The sequence below is a fragment of the Gymnoscopelus braueri genome, assembly GCF_963280865.1.
Source record: "Gymnoscopelus braueri genome assembly, chromosome: 12".
In the NCBI taxonomy this organism is placed as follows: domain Eukaryota; kingdom Metazoa; phylum Chordata; class Actinopteri; order Myctophiformes; family Myctophidae; genus Gymnoscopelus; species Gymnoscopelus braueri.
Window position 1 is genome coordinate 48,800,325 of NC_137614.1, and position 21,844 is coordinate 48,822,168.

Genomic DNA, 21,844 nt, shown 5'->3' on the forward strand with positions numbered 1-21,844 from the left:
TTCCCTCCTGTAGCTGTAGAAAGACCTCCTCACTGGAAGTTGTATTTGATCTGAAGGTGATTCTTATTGTCGGTCTCTCCGTGTGTGTGAGGATGATAGTACTGCAGTGTGAGGAGTAAGGTTAACAACCTCTCTGTTTCCTGTTTTATGTCAGGTGAGACTGGCAAGGGGCAGAGCCACAACACCATAAAGTTGTGGCAGTGATGTAGTGTTGGTGGACATGGTGACATTAGTGGTAAACAAATGGCCCTCATACAAACGTTTCCGTACCGTAAACCACGGCAGTGGAAGAGACTTTAAAGAGAAGTTAAATATAGGCATCCATCCACGAGTATATGCCGAGACACAAAAAGATTCTGACCTCTGTCCCACTAGCTAATATTTGAATCAAGTTACATCATGTGACTTCACATTACAGCACCAAACCACAACCAGACCTGACAACCTTGGGAAATTCTGTGGAGTACCACAATGTGCACGTGCAAAGCCCCCGCGCTGCAAATGTTGGGGGGTATTTTTTGGGGGTCCCGCAAGCCTTTTTGGGAGATTTGGGGGGGCCCTTTACAATGATGTTATTCACACCAGAAATGTAGTACATTGCATGTCTTACACTAATGGAAGCAAGATGTTATAACCATGTCATTCCTGGAAAGCGGTTGAGTGAGGCGCTGAATTTAGGATAATAATAATAATAATAATAAGGTTGATGAGTCAATTCTTCACTAGATAAAATTAAGTTTTCATTACAGGTTACTCAAGTGTTTAAAGTTTAAATTAAAAAAGTAGTATTGCCACTGGCAATACTTGCTTGAAAGGTAGTGTTGCCATGGCAATACTGTAGATAAACCTTTAATAGAATATACTACTGGACTTGCTCAGACTGAGTTAACATATAGTCTATCAATAAATATAAATGTCAATGTACAGTCTATCACAATTTCTATTTAATAATCTAATGATTGTATGCAATTCAATCACAATTATCAGCTAATTTAAGTGCACATATAAAATGGGGGAAAAAAGTATTCAATTGATGAATTATAGAAATAGGTTTCTATTTCATTAATTAATATATTCATTGAGTGTATACTCGGACATTTACTTACTGTACCTGTGCAGTTATTGCACAACCAAGTATTAAGGCATTAGTCCACATACCTTGATGAATGCTTCATACACGTTCAGCATGGTGAGATGATCTCCCTCAGCCACAGAAAACTTCCTGTGTTCTCTAGTCTAGCCTGCAGAGTCAAACGTCAGACAGATGTGATTTATGTTTTATGTACTTCTCTGTGACGATGTACACAGCAGTGATTCTCAACCTTTTTCTTTTCATTTCAAGGAAGGACCCCCCAGTTTGAATGATATGATGATATTAATACAATGTGTTATCTCTAGGACCCCGATATACACTCAGGGTTCCCTCACATTTTTAACATCTATCTACAAGCTAATAACGTATCACGGTGCAACGTGTTGTTAGTTTGTAGATCCATGTGTTAATTATTTTGTGACAAAAGTCGACTCCAATTAATAGTAATTAATATTTACCATTTGAGTACTATACCTGCACTCCTCCATCCATACTCAAATGTTTTATGTTTATAATGTAACAGTGAAACAGCCTTGAGTCCATATTTATAACATAATGCAATGTGTTTTATTAGTGACCTATGGAGTGGTGCATATCAGTTAAGATAAGATACTGTATACATTTATAGGCTCATTTAAAAGTTATTGACGTGGTCGTGGATTGTTTTATGTAATAAATCTTTTCATTGTAACCGTGTACAGAGTACACTATCTGTCTGTCATCATGATTTGTGTGCGTGGGAACTCATTTTAAACAAGCTTAGTGCTTTACGAGTTATCCAGTTTAGTAGACCTTGTATTGTGAATTGTACTTCCATGTACTGTTTCTCATGTCTTACTAAATAAAGTACATCAATCAATCAATCAACACCAGAGAGTGATACAGTACACTACAGCAGTAAAAACAAAATCTTGTTGTGAAAGCAAGGACCTTATTGTAAAGTAGTATTTGTAAAAAATAAAAATAAAAATAAAGTTGGCATGTCTACCAAATTCATGCAGTTTTAACATAATTCAGCACTACAGTATGTGTTTCAAGTTTCAATGTGTGGCCCAATGTGTGGTCCATTGTAAAATCCTGAGTGTTTATTTAACTCCATTTGTACACTCTAAGGAGTTACAGACTCGTAAGGGTCTCTTTTGGACCCTTGGTGGTCCCAGACCCGATGATGAGAAACGGTGATGGTACAACGTATTGCTTTAGAAAAGCCCCCGTTTCAACTCACGGCAGCTTTCTTCTGATTGGGCGGCACGACGAAGATGTTCTGAATCTGCATCATGGCGGCGATGGTGACGATCTCTTTGGAGCAGCCGAAGGTCCCAGACTCCAGGAGCATCTTGGCAAACATGGGGCTGAGAGGGAACTCTGCCATCCGCACGCCCATGGGGTCAGTCAGCCGGCCATACTGGTCCAGGCCTGCCAACACACACACACACACACACACACACACACACACACACACACACACACACACACACACACACACACACACACACACACACACACACACACACACACACACACACACACAGAGCAGTGAGACATTAATGGACAGCGACTTTGGCAAGGTGTTGGTGGTTTTCTTTTGTGTTTTATTTAACCCATTAAGAAGATCTGAGGCCGATTCTACAAATGCCTTCTAAATCCTAACAGTTTTCTGAAAAAAGTATGTTGCTATACATCGTTCCTGTCGGGCAGAAACCTTCTATCTCCATATTTAAACTTTTTGAGTTTTTTGGCAAATTATCACCCTACTTGATGATACTACAGCGTCACACAAAAGCATCAAAAGTAGCAGATCTACAAGCTCTAAACTGCTCGTTTTGAGCTTGTAGATCTGCTACTTTTGCTATTTTTCAATTTGAATCATGAAAAGTAACAGTTTTGGACATACAGTATGAGGTTTCCACCCGACAGAGACAACATATAGCTAAAATCTAAAATGTCACTGATGCTTTCCCGGAATTAATGGGTTAAGCAAAATGACCTTTTGCAAGAGGTTCAGGTTCTGTATTAACATTGCCATGATGAAGTATAACCAAATTGGCAAGATATCTTCAATAGTTGCTCTGTTGATTATAAATATAATATTCCAAAGACTTCTTATTGACTTACATTGCATTGATGAAACAGGTCTCAAAGTCACTCTTTTAGCACATAAAACACAAACAAATAGATTCAGCCAATATGTAACATCAAAAAACCCTACAGCGTACAATGTAAGTCAATGAGAAGACCCTTTTGGATTGTAAATCTCTAATCAACAGAGCAACTATTGAAGATATTAGATCATATTTGGAATTACACCATGGCTAGATACAAACAACCTAAACCTCCACCGAAGTGTAAATGTTTGCTTTAACCCATTAAAACCAGGAAAGCATCTGTGTCATTTTAGATTTGTAGCAAAAAAGCATTATTTTATACTTTGGCTATTCAACAAGTGAACCAGGAGACCTGGTACTGCCAGACCCCTAGTGGTTGAAAGATCAAAGCACTACGTCACGCTAAGCTTGGCCAATCAAAAAGAGGACAGAAGACAGACCTCTTTTATGCCCATGTATGGACGAAAACGTTTGGAGAGGGGGACCGACAAAGCCTCATGTAGGCCCCCCCTCTTTTATGCCCATGTATGGACGAAAACGTTTGGAGAGGGGGACCAACAAAGCCTCATGTAGGCCCGACCCCCTGGGTCTGGCAAAAATAGTAAATCTACAAGCTCATAGCGCGTCACTTCGTGCCGTGCTACGAGCTTGTAGATTTGCTATTTTTGAAAAATTATTTGACGGGCGGGGCGGGGCGGGTCTGTTTTTTTATTTTGATATAGTCACGGGTGACGGGTTGGTCTACAGATCTGATTATTGACGGGGGCGGGTGGGTGCGGGTTGTCAAAATTGGACCCGTGCAGGACTCTGCCTTGTGGTTAGAGTGTCCACCCTGAGACTGGGAGGTCGGGGTTCGATCCCCAGCCGGGTCATACCAAAGACTCTAACCAATGCCTCCTTCTCTACCCAATGCCCCCCTGCCTGGCACTCGGCATCAAGGGTTGGATTGGGAGCAAGTCCCTGTGACATACTAGCGTCATTCATGTACAGGAGGTGTACTTGTAAGTACATTTTGATACCAATATTAATATATTATACTACAATATTGTACTTTTACTCAAGTACATTTTGAATTCCAGACTTTTAACCAAGTATTTCTACATTGCAGTATTGATACTTTTACTTAGATAAAACATTTGAGTACTTTTTCCACCACCGTAAAATTAACCTCGCATCACCAGTCTTTCCACCTCGGAGGAAAACCGTAAAATACGTAGTTTGCTCGTGAGTTGGCCTGTAAGCAACTTTTAAATGTTTACTTCCGACTAAAGTTGGACTAATGTGTTTTTTTGTGTGTTCATTTGCTCACCTGGGTCTGTGACATTAGATATACTAAATCCTTGGGACATAAATATGTCTCTTTTGGTGCTCGAGATAAAAAGTTTGGGAGCCACTTTCTATGGGGTTTGGAAAGTGTGACTAGGCTAACTGTAGACAACCTACGCATTGTGCAGTTCCCCACCCCACCGGCACACGCACTGTCGCACGCACACGCACGTCAGAGCTTCTCCAAACCGAGTTTTGAGCGGCATAGGCCCGCGGCAAAAATATCAAAAATAAATAATTGTCATAAAATCAAGACATTATAATACATATAATATATGTATAATATATTTGTATTTACTCCACAGTGCCCTCTACAGATTTGGTTAATGTAAGTTCAAATCCTCCAGATCTGTAGAGGGCACTATGGAGTAAATAAAAAATAATTTCCGTCTCGCTGACATATTTTATTTTCTACCCAAAAAGTGTATTTTACAGAGTAGGTGGGGTGCTGAGAGGCTTCCCACTTCCGAGAATAGACTTTCAACAACACAAAACAGCCTTTGTTGCCGTGAGTAGTGAAGTGGTTTTGTTTATTTTCACTACTGTTGGAGCCCTCGCAGGGCAGTGGAATTCCTTGTACAAGCGCAGAGCCCAGGGTCTGGCAGGGCGTTAGAGAGAACTCACAAAACGCTCTGAACCAGGGCTAGTCTGGACCAGACCTGTTCAGTGGGAGGACGGGTGGCTTCGAGCGAAAATATTAAGTATAGAATCAAATAAAAAACCAACATCACTGACTTCATGATTAAGATTAATGGAAATATAACTTAAAGAAAACCAAACAAATCTTAAACTGACCTCTTGGTGGCGCTGAAGTGAAAGCCGCTGGTCCTCCTGGAGTCCTGATCGGTCTCAAGGTTGCATCATTCACACACCTGGAGATGATAATTTTTTTTTTTAAAGTGGCGCGAATCTGAGATAGAAGTTCTCTGGTCCTATCCAGTGGTGGAAAAAGTACTCACATTTGTTACTTAAGTAAAAGTATCAATACCGCAATGTAGTTATACACCCTGTTACAAGTAGATCGGTTCCGTATTCAAAATGCACTCGAGTAAAAGTACAAAAGTATCGGCATCAAAATATGCTTAAAGTACCGAATGTAAGATTAATCATTGTGCAAAATGTCCCATTTCACAAGTTCAATATGTATACAAATATTTTGAAAATAGCAGATCTACAAGCTCACTCACAACACATGTGATTTGCCTCTGAGATGTAGTGGAGTAGAAGTAAAAGTATTAAAAATTGGAAATACTCCAGTAAAGTAAAAATACCTACAAAATTCTGCTTAAGTACAGTACTTGAGTACATGTACTTAGTTACTTTCCATCACTGGTCCTATCAGACAGTATAGTAGCCTACTGTACTACTAGAAGGCCTACTGTCCCTATGGCAGTGGTTCTCAAACTTTTTCAAGCCAGGCAAGGACCCCAAAAATTGATATGTATTTGGCCTCGGACCCCCATCTGAAAAGGTTTTGTGCCAGGGACCCCCAGAAAAGATTTCTGTAAAAAAAAAAAGAAATCTAAATTATTCAAAATCTTCCAAACACTTTCAAGATTTAATGTAAAATGTTCAAAAATAGCAGATGTACAAGCTTGTAGATCTGCTATTTTTGAATAGCCAATGAATAAAGTGATTAAAATGATTGAGATTCTATATTAACTACGTTTGCTGGGGACCACTGTTGGTCCCTCCACTGGAGGAAATAGTCCTTTCTTGTTTACCACAGTATTAGTGTCTATTTCATTTTTTATTTGAACATAATGATCGCATTATATTTTAATTAGTGTGTAGTAAGTAGACGATGTCCATGTTTCAACCACACAATGGTTTAAAAGAACTATTTCTCTTAAACTCAAAAGGATGATGTGTGGGAACTCTTAAAAAGTTCCAAGTTCCAATTTGAGTTAAAGGGTTAGGTATAATATAGCCTATTATTACAAGCTAGATTTATATGTACATGTACACATAGGCCATTGCATTAAATAAATCCTAAAATAAATCTAGAGACACACACACACACACACACACACACACACACACACACACACACACACACACACACACACACACACACACACAGTTATGTATCATTGAAGTGGACAGCTGCACTGGTAAGTGGGTCCTCAGCCAGCTTGAGTTAGCTACAAGCAGGTTCGATGGCAGGTGTCTAAATCACTACACCCCCTCCATTAACATTTCACATTCATTTTAATTACATGGGACATATAAACCTACTTTTGTCAACGACACAACAACCCTACTCCTACCATAATCATCATTACATAAACTGATAGCTACTATTACTCTGAGCATATTTTATCATATGCCTATACACGTGGTGTGTGTGTGTGTGTGTGTGTGTGTGTGTGTGTGTGTGTGTGTGTGTGTGTGTGTGTGTTGGACCCAACATCATAGACCAGGGGTCCTCAACATTTTTCAGGCCAAGGACCACTTAGCTGAGAGAGATGAAGCAGGGACCCCCACTACATATTGTATACAATTGAGTTGCGGGAACTTGCGGATTAAACTTTTTCATAGATTTCATACTCAGCTTCATAGACTATCATCAGTGTTGTGTAAATGCATGTTTTGTTATGTTTATTTTAGACATTTAACCACTTAAACATTCAATGCTTAGTAAACTTGACCTTTGGCTCTGTACTTGGTCTGCTCTTTTTTCCCTCTACACCAAACCTCTTTGCCAAAAATAGCCGATCTACAAGCTCACATGTGAGCTTGTAGATCGGCTATTTTTGGCTAAAGTTCTCCTCAGAATAGGGATGCTATAGGGTTCAAGTGGTTAATGTAAAATAAAATATATCCTATCACACAAAGATTTGGCAGGCCCCATGTAGTAACTCTGAGGACCCCCCTAGGGGTCCTAAATCCCCTGTTGAAGACCCCTGGCATAGACAGAAGTACAGACATTTCTAATGATAGGGCTTTAGCAGTGAAAATACAAAGTATAAAACTCCTCCAAGTAGTCATCATAATACAGAGGAGTAAATTCCCATTTATGATTAAACACTGCCACCTTCTGGTAAAAATAACACACTACAGGCCTTGAGGAGTGAGTAGTATACTTCACTGGCAGACAATAATAAACATGGATGTATTCAATGTAATAAAGCCAGTGGTTCTCAAACGTTTTCATGTCAAGGACCCCCAAATTAACATGTATTTTGGCTGCGGCGCACCCCATTTTGAAAAGATTTTGTGCCAGGGACCCCCAGAAGAGAAGATTTAAAAACTAAATTCTATATTCCAATTTATTTCATAAATAACCCATCAATACAAGCTCAAAACTTTTAAATGTTGATGCTATATTAACTTATTTAGCCGGGGGAACCCCTGGAACACCTTCAAGGAACCCTGGGGGTTCCCGAATCCCCCACCCCACTTTGAGAACCACTGTAAATAAAGACTATAGGGTCAGTTATTTCAGTGCACGACCATAAGGCTTTATTTGAAGATGTGTGTTTTAGAGATGTCAAGGATTACAGATCTCTTTCCTCAGTGGTTGAGTTAACTACAGTTCTACAGATTGCAGCAGAGTGTCGTCTGCATACAGAGTCAGGAGTAATCAGCACAAATGGGAGTAAACAATTTCATTTTTTTTGCGGCTACATGTTTGGCTACGTCATTGTTTTTGTTTTTTTAAGCTACAAGGTGATCTTAAAGTGTACCTTAAGAGTACCATTTTAACATGCAAGAGTACTTCACTTATAGACTCTACTAATTGGATTGCACTTATTTTTGATGGCGTTAATTTCTCCAGAGTTTGATTACCGTGTTTCACTGATCTGAAGTTAACCTACTGTTATGGAAAACCATGCAGACATAAGTCAATAAAGTTCAGGACAAGTAACCTTTACCGATATGAAAGCAGGTCCTACATATGGATCAAAATGACACCCTTGGTTCAATTGCTCCACTGAGACCTTCTGAAGTTTTCAGACCCAAATACTTGTCCAGATTAACACAATTTACTAAGTATACAAACAAAGGCAAAAGCAGGAATGTAAAATGCATGTTGTCGTCATGGAATGGAAGGGGTTGACACTAAACGGTTGCCCGACTGCCCCGTGGTAAATAAAACGTTCGGGTTTGCTTTCAGATTGCCCGACGGGCAAGTGCATTCCGTCTTCATTAAATATTACTGGCTATTCATGAAGAACAATGCTAACTTTTTACAACTAGCAGTTGCGCTCATTCTGGTATTTCAAAGTGACTGTCACCAGTCGGCAGTTATCGATTGGATTTAACATTTATTAGTTCTACAAGCTATCATTTCATAATGGACAATGTACTTTTCGGGCAAGTAGGCATGACCTTTGGGGCAAGTAGAACATGACCTGTACTTGCCCGACGGGCAAGTGCCTCCGAGACCATAGTGTAAACCCCTCATAATACCAAATATCAAGCGATTATGGCAGTATTAATTAATGAAATGTGCATGCCAATGTGATGTAAGAACCACTGTCATGATTGGCCAAACAGACATGGCTTAAAAACATGAGCACTACTGTTTCATTGTTGCTTCACATCATCATAGGAACAAAATGGCACTTGATTTTTTTGAGTTTTTTCGATTGCACTGCTTTGTATCTGCACGGTTTATTTGCACATTCCATATGAACATGAAATGTGAAATATCATGGCTAATAGAAAAAATTTGGCACCAAGAGGTAGAAAGGCCACTGCGTTTCGAACTAGTCAGAAGTTAAGTGGCAAGAAAGAGTTATCGGACAAACTGTCCCAAGTCCTTTTTTCACAGTTTCACATCAGCTGTACAATCTTCAAGGTCAAACAAAGAAAACCGCATTACACAGTTTCCACTGCAGCAAAAGTCCTGAAAATGTCTTAAATCTCGGGGGGCCAGAAATGAAAAGGATGAGATCTGATTCGAAGCTTCGTTTCTGTATCCAACAGGTTGATATCGCAAACCAATTAATAAACATAAAGGCACCCAGGCATTTGGGGTAAAGCAAACTTTAAAACCGAAAGATAAACCACGTTTAAGTCCCTCAAAATATAACATCTTCACTTTCCACTTTGTCTTTAGTTTATTTTCCGAGTTCTGCTGCTGCCAACTGGAATAACAACAAAAATACTACAGCGTTAAAAAAATAAAAATGGAAGCTGAGAACCAGAGGAGGAGCTGTGACAGGACAGGCATTCCCTGGATCTCAGCCTTGCTCTGATATGTACACAGGTGGAGGGTCACTACTGTACGGCCAATGCTAGGAATGGACACCGGTGGGGAACATTCTGAACCGATCGCCATTTAAGCCCGATTTAGACTGGGCAGCGCATCGCGTCTCGCACCGAAAGATAGCCGATCTACATGAGTATTCTGTTCATTCAAGTGTAATGTGCAAACAATCGTTACTATCTGACCAATTTATTCCAGGTCTTAAGCCTGGTAAACCATAGCCTGGCATGGCAAACCATCCCGGTCGCCTGAATTCACATTATCATTGTCTTCTGCAGAAACCAAAAAGTGGAAGAGCCAATCAACGTCCGCGCTCAGGGCCCTGTGATTGACAGACACTGAATGGCTCTTCCACTATTTTGGTTTTTTGCAAAACGCCCACCCAGAGCGTCTGGGGCCACAGACCAGTCATTGTTGTTTTGTCCTCTGCGGGGAAAAAAAGCTGACCACAATCCAGCTCTTGCCGCCCCGCGGCCGTGTGCACAAGCGCGAGAATTTCACAGGGCCGCGCCCGCTTGCCTCTCCGCCCCTCAACTTCTCCACACGTCCCTAATAATCACCCGTCTCTCATTGAGTCTTTGTGTCTCCTACCGGAACCCACTGAACCCACCAAATTATTGGCTTAGGAATGCGACAAAAACAACAAAAAAATATCCATGAATTCAAGTCTCCATGGGGGGGTGAACTATCCCTTTAACCCATTAAGACCTGAGGCGATTATTGAAAGTGTTTTCTAAATCCTAACAGTTTTTTTTTTTTTTTAATACATTTTTTTTTTCAAGATTTTCGAAAAATAGCAGATCTACAAGCTCATAGCGCGGCACTCGGTGCCGCGCTATGAGCTTGTAGATCTGCTATTTTTGAATAGCCAAAGAAATCTAAAGTGACACAGATGCGTTCCAGGTCTTAATGGGGTAACTCTTACTTTGAGGAAAATAGATGATATACAAGCTCACAACGCATTGTGAACTTGTAGATGGGCTCTTTTCGGTGCGAGACACCAGCGTGCCAACTAAATCAGTCGATATACTATACTATCACTTCATCTTCCTCCGCACAGGGTCATCAACAACAGTCAGATATTAAACTGATAAGAACAGATTCTACACTTTGATCTTTCGCCAAAAGGCAGAGGAGAGTGGAGGCTCAACGATGTGCCACTCACCGGTGTCCATTCTAGCAAGATTTGGGCCCCTTGGATGGAGATGGAAAGTAAATACATTGTACAATCTTTTTTTATATACAGTGTGATGGATAGGGCACAGTGTGTGTTAAATGAGGTGCTCTCCATTTTCTTTCTGTCACAGCAGTGAGTGTTGGGCCGGCTCCACTTCTCAGAGGATCCGAGATCTCTTGCTGGCCAGCGACCCATGCTGAAAGAAAGAAAAGACACATTCAATCCGGGAAAGCATCTGTGTCATTTTAGAGTTTAGAGCAGGGGTCTTCAACGTTTTCAGGCCAAGGACCCCCTAGCTGAGAGAGAGATGAAGCAGGGACCCCCTCAATATTGTATAATATTGTGTTTCAGATAACATTTTGCTGCTCTTTTTTTCCCCTTGACACCTATAATAACTCTTTGACAAAAATAGCCGATCTAGAGCTTGTAGATCTGCTATTTTTGGCTAAAGTTCTCCTCAGAAAAGTGATGCTAGGGTTGAAGTGGTTAATGTAAAAAATAAAAATCATGTCACACAAAGATTTGGCGGACCCCCTTTAGTAACTCTGAGGACCCCCTAGGGGTCCCGGACCCCCTGTTGAAGACCCCTGGTTTAGAGAGAAGAGAGAGATAGTGAGATAAGAGAGAAAAGACAGACAGACAGACAGACAGACAGACAGAACATTGGTTCTCAAAGTGGGGTCACAGCAGGGTTTCCGGCAGACCATTTCTGCCTCGGCGCCCCGCTGAGGCAGAAATTTGTAGCGCCGAGCCCAAAGTTTCTGGTGAAAATGATGCAATGTTGCAATGCACACGCGCACGGCTCAGGAATGTGCATTTGCAAATCTAAATAATGTAGCGCACGTTAGTTAACAAAAGGACTTGGGCTCAAATCTGTCTTCATTTTAGTTCACGAAAAAAGACGAGACGAAATGTTTTATATTGTTTTCTTCTCATCTTTCCTGTGATGCGCAGCGCTCTGTTTATAAACAGCTGCTGCTGACGTGCAGCGGCACACACACACACACACACACACACACACACACACACACACACACACAGAGTTGAATGGACAGTTACTGTATGCTGCGCTCACAGCAGCTACAAAAGTTACAAATTCAAATGACTGAAATCAGTTGGGGCGACTGAGAACTTTAATCCATGTGCAGCCCTGGAAACATCCACATTTTTCAGACCGAGGTGCAAAACAAACAGAGGATGAGTGTGTTAGTTTCTACGGCCTACCTTAGCCTGCTTGTAGAAGTGGGGAGCCAGTTCAACCAACCAGGATGATTCAACCGCAGTCACGTCACGCATGTAGTACTTTGAAGTCTGAACCACTTCATTGAAGATAACCCTGGAGAAGGACAGAATGTGATAGATTTAATTTGATTAATAATAATGTCGTCACTGTCAGGCACAAACCTTCTATCTCTGTACTGCAACTTTTTTATTTTCTTTAAATAAGACCTGAGGCGATTCTTAAAAATGTTTTTTGAAAGAAATCTTTTTTAAAAAATCACGATTTTTCAAATATAGCAGATCTACAAGCTCATAGCGTGGCACTCGGTGCCGCGCTATGAGCTTGTACATCTGCTATTTTTGAATAGCCAAAGAAATCTAAAGTGACACAGATGCGTTCCAGGTCTTAATGGCTTAATAAAAAGAACAAAAACATTGCTAGAATATACAGTATGTGTATTGTATGAATGAATTTATCAATGTCATATATGGACAGACTTAACGTACCATTTTGGAGGCGTCTCCCCAAACAGCACAGAGTTGGGGTGGATGAGAAGCTCACGGTCGTCACGTAGAGTCCTGACAGGGAGAGGCAGTGGGTTATTATCATTGTGATCGCTTAAATCAGACATCAAGCTCGCCATGCCTTAGTTTAAGGGTTCCCAAACTTTTCAGGGCGTGACCCCCCAAAATAATAATAATATTTGAACTGGGGACCCCCCACCCTGACAAGCACTTGGAATTGTATAGGAGTTGAGGCATTTACATTTAGTTTGACTCGGTTCCACAGATAAATATTGTGAAAATAGTCGCTCAAAAATTAAAAGTAATTAAATTGTAACTTTAGAAATGTGCAGATATACCCTGTACAGTTATACTGTATGTTGGTTTGTTTACTGTTGAGTGAGAAAACAATGTTGCACTATTAATACACTAAATTAATACACTAAATTGCACTAAATAGTTTCATATTGTACGTTTGACACATAAAAATCATTTCTCTTCCTTTGTCCATGGTCGGTCTCTCACCTGTAGGATCCTGAATGGTGAATGCGGGCCGCGTTGGCAAAGAACCCGACAGCAATGCACTTCAGGATCACATCAGGGTCACCTGGACAGCAACACAACGGCAGGAAAAATAAATTCAACACCTTCAACGCCACATGATACTGTATGATGGTACTGGCACCACATGACATGCAGACACACACACACACACACACACACACACACACACACACACACACACACACACACACACACACACACACACACACACACACACACACACACACACACACATACCTTCACTGGTGTTACGCGGCACTTTGAACTTGTTCATGAGCCGACGCAGCTGCTCTCGGACCGTCACGGCTCGCAGGAGACCCTTGTAATTGAGGAAGTGTTCCTGACACCACTGGGAACTCTTCAGGTGCTGAAGACAACAGAGAGAGACATGGGTGCAAGGTTAGCCAATGGAATACAACCACTACAACGACTACTAACCACTGTACCGAGTGGACCTCTGACATAGAACTACTGCACATATAAACGGAGCAGCTACCTTTAAACACACATAGGCTTTTTTGTATACTATTTAAATAGTTTTAAGAAAAATGCTGTTAATTATCCCAAAAGTGACGCAGAAAGTTCCCCCCAGAATAGGCATGCTGGGGTTCAAGTGGTTAATGTGGTTAAAGAAAAATGTATTGATTAGACAAAACACACTTATTGTGTATTTTACCTAACACCTTGGTGGTTTCATAAAACATCTGTAACATTTTAAATATTGACCTCTGCTAACATATAAAATATCATACTGTATGATGTCATGATGTCAACATATAGATATGTTATTTTATGCAGCTGATCTGAAATCACACGAAAAGTGTGGCAGCTCATTTTAACTTTTTTAGTTTCTTTACAGATTTTTCATTAGAACTCATTCATATCTCAGAATTAGAGTGACAGGATATCAAAATGGTTCAATAAAACTATTTGAAATTCATCCAAACTCGTTCAGCGATTCTATAATTTATGAGGACGCTTTGTAGAAATAGATTAGAATATAGTAGTTTATAATAAAATACATGTTAATCTTCCTTTATGGACTCATTATTATGACATTGCAAAAAGAAAACACTAAATGTTGAAAATGTTTGTAATTCACCATTTATGAAACTATCTTTTCAAATACTAAATAATAATTACTCACCAGTGTTACTAAAATATTTCATGCCAACACACCCTGCGGTAAGACTAGACTAGAATCACACATGCAGTCATGAATCATGAAAATCCACTATTGTACACTATAAAACAACCAAGACTTCAGATTTCAACTTTTCGATAGTCAGACTTTAATTATGAATGCAGTCACATTACACATTACATCAGAAACACTGTGTCTCCCATCTCATTGAGTGACTATAATATAAACAGTTAACAGGGCATTTCAGTGAGCATGTAGAACATAGTACAGTTAAAACAACTCTACAGGATGGCTCTCTATCATTTTAGTTGAGTGTCTTGTTTTCCTGTTCATTTCCATCCTTCTCCTTATCTATCCCTTTAAGTGTATTCATACATTTCACTCCAGTTATTTATTTATCCTTCACATTCTTTTCTACAGCAGGACAGGATATCAGTATGTAAATCAGTCATTTTCATTAGTAGGATCAACGTTTTTAACCACATGTTTGTGTTATTGTTCTGGGTATAATTACATGAAAAGAAAGAAAAAAAGAAAATACAGAATTGGTACATTAGTCTGATACATTATACAGTAAAACTACAGATGCTACACAAATCAGAATATACATTACATTATTATATGTTTCAGTGTTGAACAAGGTGTGTAAAATGAATTTTAAATCTCCAAATAGGTGTAGCCACCAGTTCCAAACACATTCATTCATGGGTCTGGTGCAAATGTGGCCATAAATGAATGACAGTTTGTCCAAACATCAACAAACTAGATGGATATGTTTAATGATGCTGTTGAAACCCATAAATGTCCCCTTAAATTGAACAGTAGAGTATTGGCATTGCTGAAGAAGGCCATGACCTGTCACAGATTTTACCATGAATGATTTTTAGGATATGTCCTTTTGCACACCTACAAACGGACAGGTGCGTCGGAGTATGAATGCTGAATATGGAAGAGAGCGGGAGTCCCGCACACTGTCTTCACTTATAAAGAGGTTTTTATTTAGGATGCAATGTTTCGGCCGCTTGGACCTTCATCAGGCATAAAAGTAAATGATTGAAATGTCTGATTGTCATAAAATCTGTTCATTATCTTTAACTCTTAAACTGACAGGGTTTTTCAAAAAACTTTTGTCAGAAACTGTCAAAAGGACAAATTTCCGCTTTGCAGTAATATTTATCATTTTTGATAATTTAACTCTGAACATAAAATATTATAATAATAATCATTGATAACAAACAATCATTACCATTATTAATTATAAACATTACATAAGTTTTAGCATTACTATTATTATTGATAATAGACAGGTGATAATAGGATTTATAATTATTGGTTATTAACTAAAAACTGTAGATATTATTCATAACAACATAATCATCCCATCATATGAACATGTTGATGACATCACAGATCAGAGACTAGTGTTACTTTAGACACTTGATTGTCATCCATAGACACAACACATCATATCGTCTCTGTCGGGTGGAAACCTCATACAGTATGTTCCAAAACTGTTACTTTTCAGGATTTAAATAAGCATCATTTTTTGATGCTTTTGTGTGACGCTGTAGAATGATACAAGTACAAGTAGGGCGTTCATTTATGAAAACAATATGGATAAGAGGTTTCTGCCCGACAGCGACAAATAGACACTATACTACTAGTAATGTTCCTTTACTTGTTCCCCTTTAAAGTACTTCTTACCACCCATCATCATCATGTCTAACTATGCAGAGTTACACTGACCTTCCCTGGTAACATCTTCAGAGTACCACCATGACCATTGATAATGTATGGAAAGAGTGTGTCAGTGAAAGTGTGTGTGAAGGTGTGTAGGTGTGTGTTAGTATCAGGATCAGAGAAGGACAGATTTCCTTCATTCCACTCCAGCTGGACTCTGATCCTCTGAGGTTTCTGCTTCAATGAGAGATCAGTGTATGACCCTGGTGAGTAGCCTGCTGTGTATTTACCTTTATCTAACTGTATTCTCCAGAATTTACCCCCTCTGTCTCCCTTCCTCTGAAAGGACTCTGCTAACACACCTACACCCCAGTATGTTTCGTCTCTAACCTCAACATCCCAGCTGTGAGTCCCTGAGTTAAAGCCCTCAGAACCCAGGACAAAGCCATAGCAGTCAAACCTCTCTGGGTTGTCAGGAAGCTGCTGTTCCTCTCCAAGTCTCACACTGGTCAGATCATCAGACAGGATGTATGCTGGATAGGCAGTGTTGGGGTCCAGAATGACAGGAGTGTAGGAGACAATGTCCTTCATCTTGTCCCAGACTCTGAAGGTCAGGTTGCTCAGGTGTTTGGTCACGTCTATCAGTGCTCCTGAGACCGGCTGTGGGTCCTGCAGTGTGAACTGGACTCTTTGCATTGTGGTCTTGTAGTTCTGCAGGAATGAGATGTGTTCAGCTCTCAGCTCCTCCTCTACGGCTCTGATTGTGTTTGAAAGAGTTGATATGTCTCTGTTCAGACCCTCAATCTTCTCCTTCATCATCTGACTCTTCTTCGACTCTTCCTCCCTCAGTGCAGTGATGCTGGCCTCCTCTTCCTCTTGTAGAAACTGATGCATCTTCTTAAACTGTTCCTTCATCTGCCTCTCTGTGTTCTGAGTCTGGAACTGAATGTGTTCTGCTGTTTGATCATAGTTTGTTTTAACTTTATTAAAGACCTCCAGTTTCTCCTGTAAAGGCTTCAGTGATTTCTGGACTTCCTCCTTGTGATCCAGTGCAGCTTCATCGATGGGTCTGAATCTGTGGTCGGTGTGTTTTTTAGAATCTCGACACACAACACACACTGGCTGTTGACATCTCAGACAGAACAGTTTGAGTTTCTCAGCATGCAGACTGCAGAGATTCTCAGATCCTGTTGAAGCTCTCTTATGTCTCTCCTGTATGAAGGCCTCACACACGTTCTTCAGAGCCAGGTTTCTGGGTGGATCCACTGAATGTCTCTCTTTACAAACTGGACATTGCTTTATTACCTTCTCTCTCCACCATTCCTGCAGACAGGCTTTACAGAAGCTGTGGCTACAGGACAGGATAACAGGATCTTTAAAGATGTCACGACACACGGGACAGGAATAATCCTCTTCAGGGCGAGACGACTTGGAAGCCATTTGGTCTCCGAGTGAAGCTACTAACACACTGTTCAAGCCAGGAAATCAGCCAGTCAGTTGTGGTAACACTCCCTCCTCTAGAATGTTCCCTGAAGTTTACTTTCACTGTGAATCCTGGTTCTTGTTAAAGTCCATTCAGCTGACAGAGTCAGCAGCAGGTTCAAGTGGTCTGGGTCAGTATTCCCTCCTGTAGCTGTGGACAGACAGTCTGTCCTCCTCACTGGAAGTTGTGTTTGATCTGAAGGTGATTCTTCTTATCGGTCTCTCCATGTGTGTGAGGATGATAGTACTGCAGTGTGAGGAGTAAGGTTAACAACCTCTCTGTTTCCTGTTTCATGTCAGGTGAGACTGGCAATGGGCAGAGCCTTGATAACGCAAATTTGCAATGCAAAGTTCAGTTATAATCACCTTTTCACCCACTGAGGGCGGAGGGCAGCAATGCATTTGCATTTGAGATTATGGCAGTGATGTAGTGTTGGCGGACATGGTGACATTACTTTAAAGACAAGTTAAATATAGGCGTGTTCATGCTGAAACACAAGAAGTGATCTCATACATGGAGATTCTGACCTCTGTCCCACTAGCTAATAATTGAATCAAGTTTCATCATGTGACTTCACATTACAGCACCAGATTATATCTCCACCCTGGCCTTGGAACGCCTAAGGATCCCCCAGGAGGGAAGTGGATGTTGCTCTGGAAAGGGAAGCTCTCTGCTGGAACTGTTAACCCCGTGACCCGATTCCGGATAAGCAGTTGAAGATGGATGGATGGATGTCTGAAGAGGATGTCCAAGTCCAGCCTTAAACTTACTGTACCAAGTATTAAGGCATTAGTCCACATACCTTGATGAATGCTTCATACACGTTCAGCATGGTGAGATGATCTCCCTCAGCCACAGCAAACTTCCTGTGTTCTCTAGCCTGCAGAGTCAAACGTCAGACAGATGTGATTTATGTTTTAGCAGTGATTCTCAACCTTTTTTCTTTTTTTTTTCATTTCAAGGACCTCCCAGTTTGAATGATATGCATTAGACCAAGGACCCCCACTTAATACAATGTGTTATCTCTGGGACCAACGGATTTGATCCCATTTCCAGCAATCCCATTTTCAGCTTGTAGATCAGTGTTAATTATTTTGAGACAAATTAATTTAAGTCGACTCCAATTAATAGTAATTCATATTTACCATTTGAGCAAAATACCTGCACTCCTCCATTCGTACTCAAATGTTTTATGTTTATAATGTAACAGTGAAACAGCCTTGAGCCCATATTTATAACATAATGCAATGTGTTTTATCAGTGACCTATGGAGTGGTGCATATCAGTTAAGATAAGATACTGTATACATGTATAGGCTCATTTAAAAGTTATTGACGTGGATTGTTTTATGTAAGATATGTTTTCATTGTAACCTCGTACAGAGTACACCAGTGATACAGTATACTACAGCTGTAAAAAAAACAGTGTAAGCAAGGACGTAGTCTACCAAATTCATGCAGTTTTAACATAATTCAGCAATAAGTTTAAATGTGTGGCCCTTCACTCACATTATCAGAGTCATTATGGCCCTCTGGAAATAAATGCTGCCCACCCCTGTACATCGTAAAATCCTGAGTGTTTGTTTAATTCCATTTGTACACTCTAAGGAGTTACAGACTCGTAAGGGTCCCTTTTGGACCCCTGGTGGTCTCCCAGACCCGATGATGAGAAACGGTGATGGTACAACGTATTGCTTTAGAAAAACCCCCGTTTCAACTCACGGCAGCTTTCTTCTGATTGGGCGGCACCACGAAGATGTTCTGAATCTGCATCATGGCGGCGATGGTGACGATCTCCAGGAGCATCTTGGCAGCATCTTGGCAAACATGGGGCTGAGAGGGAACTCTGCCATCCACACGCCCATGGGGTCAGTCAGCCGGCCATACTGGTCCAGGCCTGCCAGTACACACACACACACACACACACACACACACACACACACACACACACACACACACACACACACACACACACACACACACACACACACACACACACACACACACACACACACACACACACACACACACACACACAATCAAAAAACCCTACAGCGTACAATAAGTCAATGAGAAGACCGTTTTCAATTGTAAATCTCTAATCAACAAAGCAACTATAATTGAAGATATTAGATATATAATTGAAGATATTATATTAGGAATTACATGTTTTTTATAACTGTTTTTTGAAAAAACTTATGTTACTATGTCAGTGGTTCTCAATCTTTTTCATGTCAAGGACCCCAAAATGCACTCGGTGCCGGGCTATGAGCTTGTATATCTGCTATTTTTGAATAGCCAAAGTGTAAAATAATGCTTTTTAAGTCAAATCTAAAAGGAGTCATTTCTTACCTCCTAGAGCGTAGAGCAGCTCCAGAGCCTGGACCATGGTCTGGGCAGGGGGAGGCTGTTCAATGACAACACAGGAGGTTATGTCAAGTCCAGCAATATAATTACAACGTTTAACATTTAAAAACACAATGCCACGTGCCTCTACATCCACTTTATTTGAATCATATAACCCAGGGGTGGGCAACTTTGATGATGGAGAGGGCCACTATATTTCCACACTCGCACTTCCACATTGCAAATACTGTTGGGCAGACACCTCTTGTCTCCGTATTTTTCGTAAATTAATGCCATACTTCGCCATTCTATGTCACGAAAAAGTAGCAAAAATAGCCGATCTACAAGCTCAAAACGCGTCGCACCGCAACGCGTTTTGAGCTTGGAAATCTGATTTTCTTTTGCAATTTTTTAATTGGAATCCTGAAAAGTAACATTTTTATTTAATTTCAAATGCATTTAGTTATACTTATGTTAACTTTTTGAACTTAAATACAAATACATTGGACATAAAAAAGACAATAGAATTTGAATACTAGTCATTATGCTACTAATATAGACTGAAGTAATTAAAGCGGGTCATTGCATGTTTGGAATTGTAACAGCTGATTGTGTTGTTGTGTATTTTTCTGTTGGAACAGACTGTGAAGATGAATACCCCTGAGGGGACAATAAAGACTATTATTATTATTATTAGTGCCCCTGTTCTGGGGCGAACATTCTGTGATAAAATTCTGTCAAAATAAGTAAGTAGGTCAGAGTGGCGAGAACGAGGGAGTCCATCCCCTTCTCAGCGGCCAGGGAGATGGACTGCTGAGGTGGAGCACCCTACCATCAGCTCCCAGTAGTTACCACACAACTTAGTTACCCAGGAGCCCTCATATGCTGAGTTGGCGGTGCCCGGGATTGAACCTAGAACCTTGTGGTCCAAAGCTGAGTTTTCTGCCGACTAAGCTATGTGACATGTTGTGAGCTTGTATATCAGCTATTTTCAGCGAATATATAGGGTTTAAGTGGTTATTAAGGAAACATTTCCCCAGTGATTTCAGGAGCACCACTATACAGATATAGCTAAAAGACTGTGTCAATTTCACAGATTTAATTCCAGTAGTCCTCTCGGGTGGACCAGTCTAAGTTAATTAAAAAAGCAGAGATCAAATCACAGCCACCTCTCCCTCTCTCTCCCCTGTGTAAACCCCAGAGTCAGTTATACTCACAGAGAGGAAGCTGAATCGCAGTACGTTGTCGATGCCCAGGGCCTTGAGCTGCAGGATGACGGGGGCCAGGTTGGTGCGCTGCATCTCTGGCACTGTGGTGGCGGGCAGTTTCTCAAAGTCTTCCTCTGATGACAGCTATAGGCAGAGAGAGAGAAGTTCAATTACATTTTATTATTGTGCCAAATCAGCCCAGGGGCCTTGTGGCAGTCCTGCAACGGGCCGGGTACCCATGGATACCCGATGGGCACCCGCATTTAACGGGTGACAACGGGTGAAAAATATACTTTTATAAGGTGACGGGGAAGGGGGCGGGCGGTACTGAACCAAACAAGGGCGGGTGGGTAACATTTTATTGTGAAATTGTTTCCGCCCAAACAACGTCACTTGTGTAACTTAACACAGCACGCCGGTCAGTTGTCTTAACTCACAAAAAACACATTGAACATCCTGAGTTTTGGAGGTCCATTCAGCTGTTCTAATCAATGATGAACAAAACCTCCTAACTCCAATCTTTTTTTGTTTTTGTCATTTCCTGAAATATGAACATTTTGGAGTTAGCTGGTTGCTGCCGGACAGCAGAGATAAGCTAAATCCTTGGGACATAAAATGTCTCTTTTGGTGCTCGAGATAAAAAGTTTGGGAGCCACTGCCTATGGGGTTTGGAACGTGTGACTAGGCTAACTGTAGACAACCTACGCATTGTGCAGTTCCCCACCCCACCGGCACACGCACTGTCGCACGCACACGCACGTCAGAGCTTCTCCAAA

General features: G+C 40.8%; 2 protein-coding genes across 2 annotated transcripts in view; both read right to left on the minus strand.

Annotated features, from left to right (window-relative positions):
- The window catches only part of LOC308096635 (putative ATP-dependent RNA helicase DHX35), a gene marked incomplete at both ends in the record, with an annotated part of 46,970 nt that extends 25,639 nt beyond the window's left edge, over nt 1-21,331 (minus strand). Inside the window, 2 exons of the mRNA XM_080444047.1 lie at nt 21,078-21,212; nt 21,305-21,331. Coding sequence (XP_080300173.1) covers nt 21,078-21,212; nt 21,305-21,331 — 162 coding nt within the window. The remainder of the gene's footprint in view (nt 1-21,077; nt 21,213-21,304) is intronic.
- Nucleotides 11,077-17,472, minus strand: LOC308097402 (E3 ubiquitin-protein ligase TRIM39-like; the record flags this gene model as incomplete). Its single annotated transcript, XM_080445158.1, has 6 exons — nt 11,077-11,115; nt 12,144-12,255; nt 12,648-12,719; nt 13,170-13,251; nt 13,446-13,575; nt 16,099-17,472. 6 exons carry the CDS (start codon nt 17,470-17,472, stop codon nt 11,077-11,079), a joined length of 1,809 nt encoding a protein of 602 aa, XP_080301284.1.
- Nucleotides 21,332-21,844: the final 513 nt, after the last annotated feature.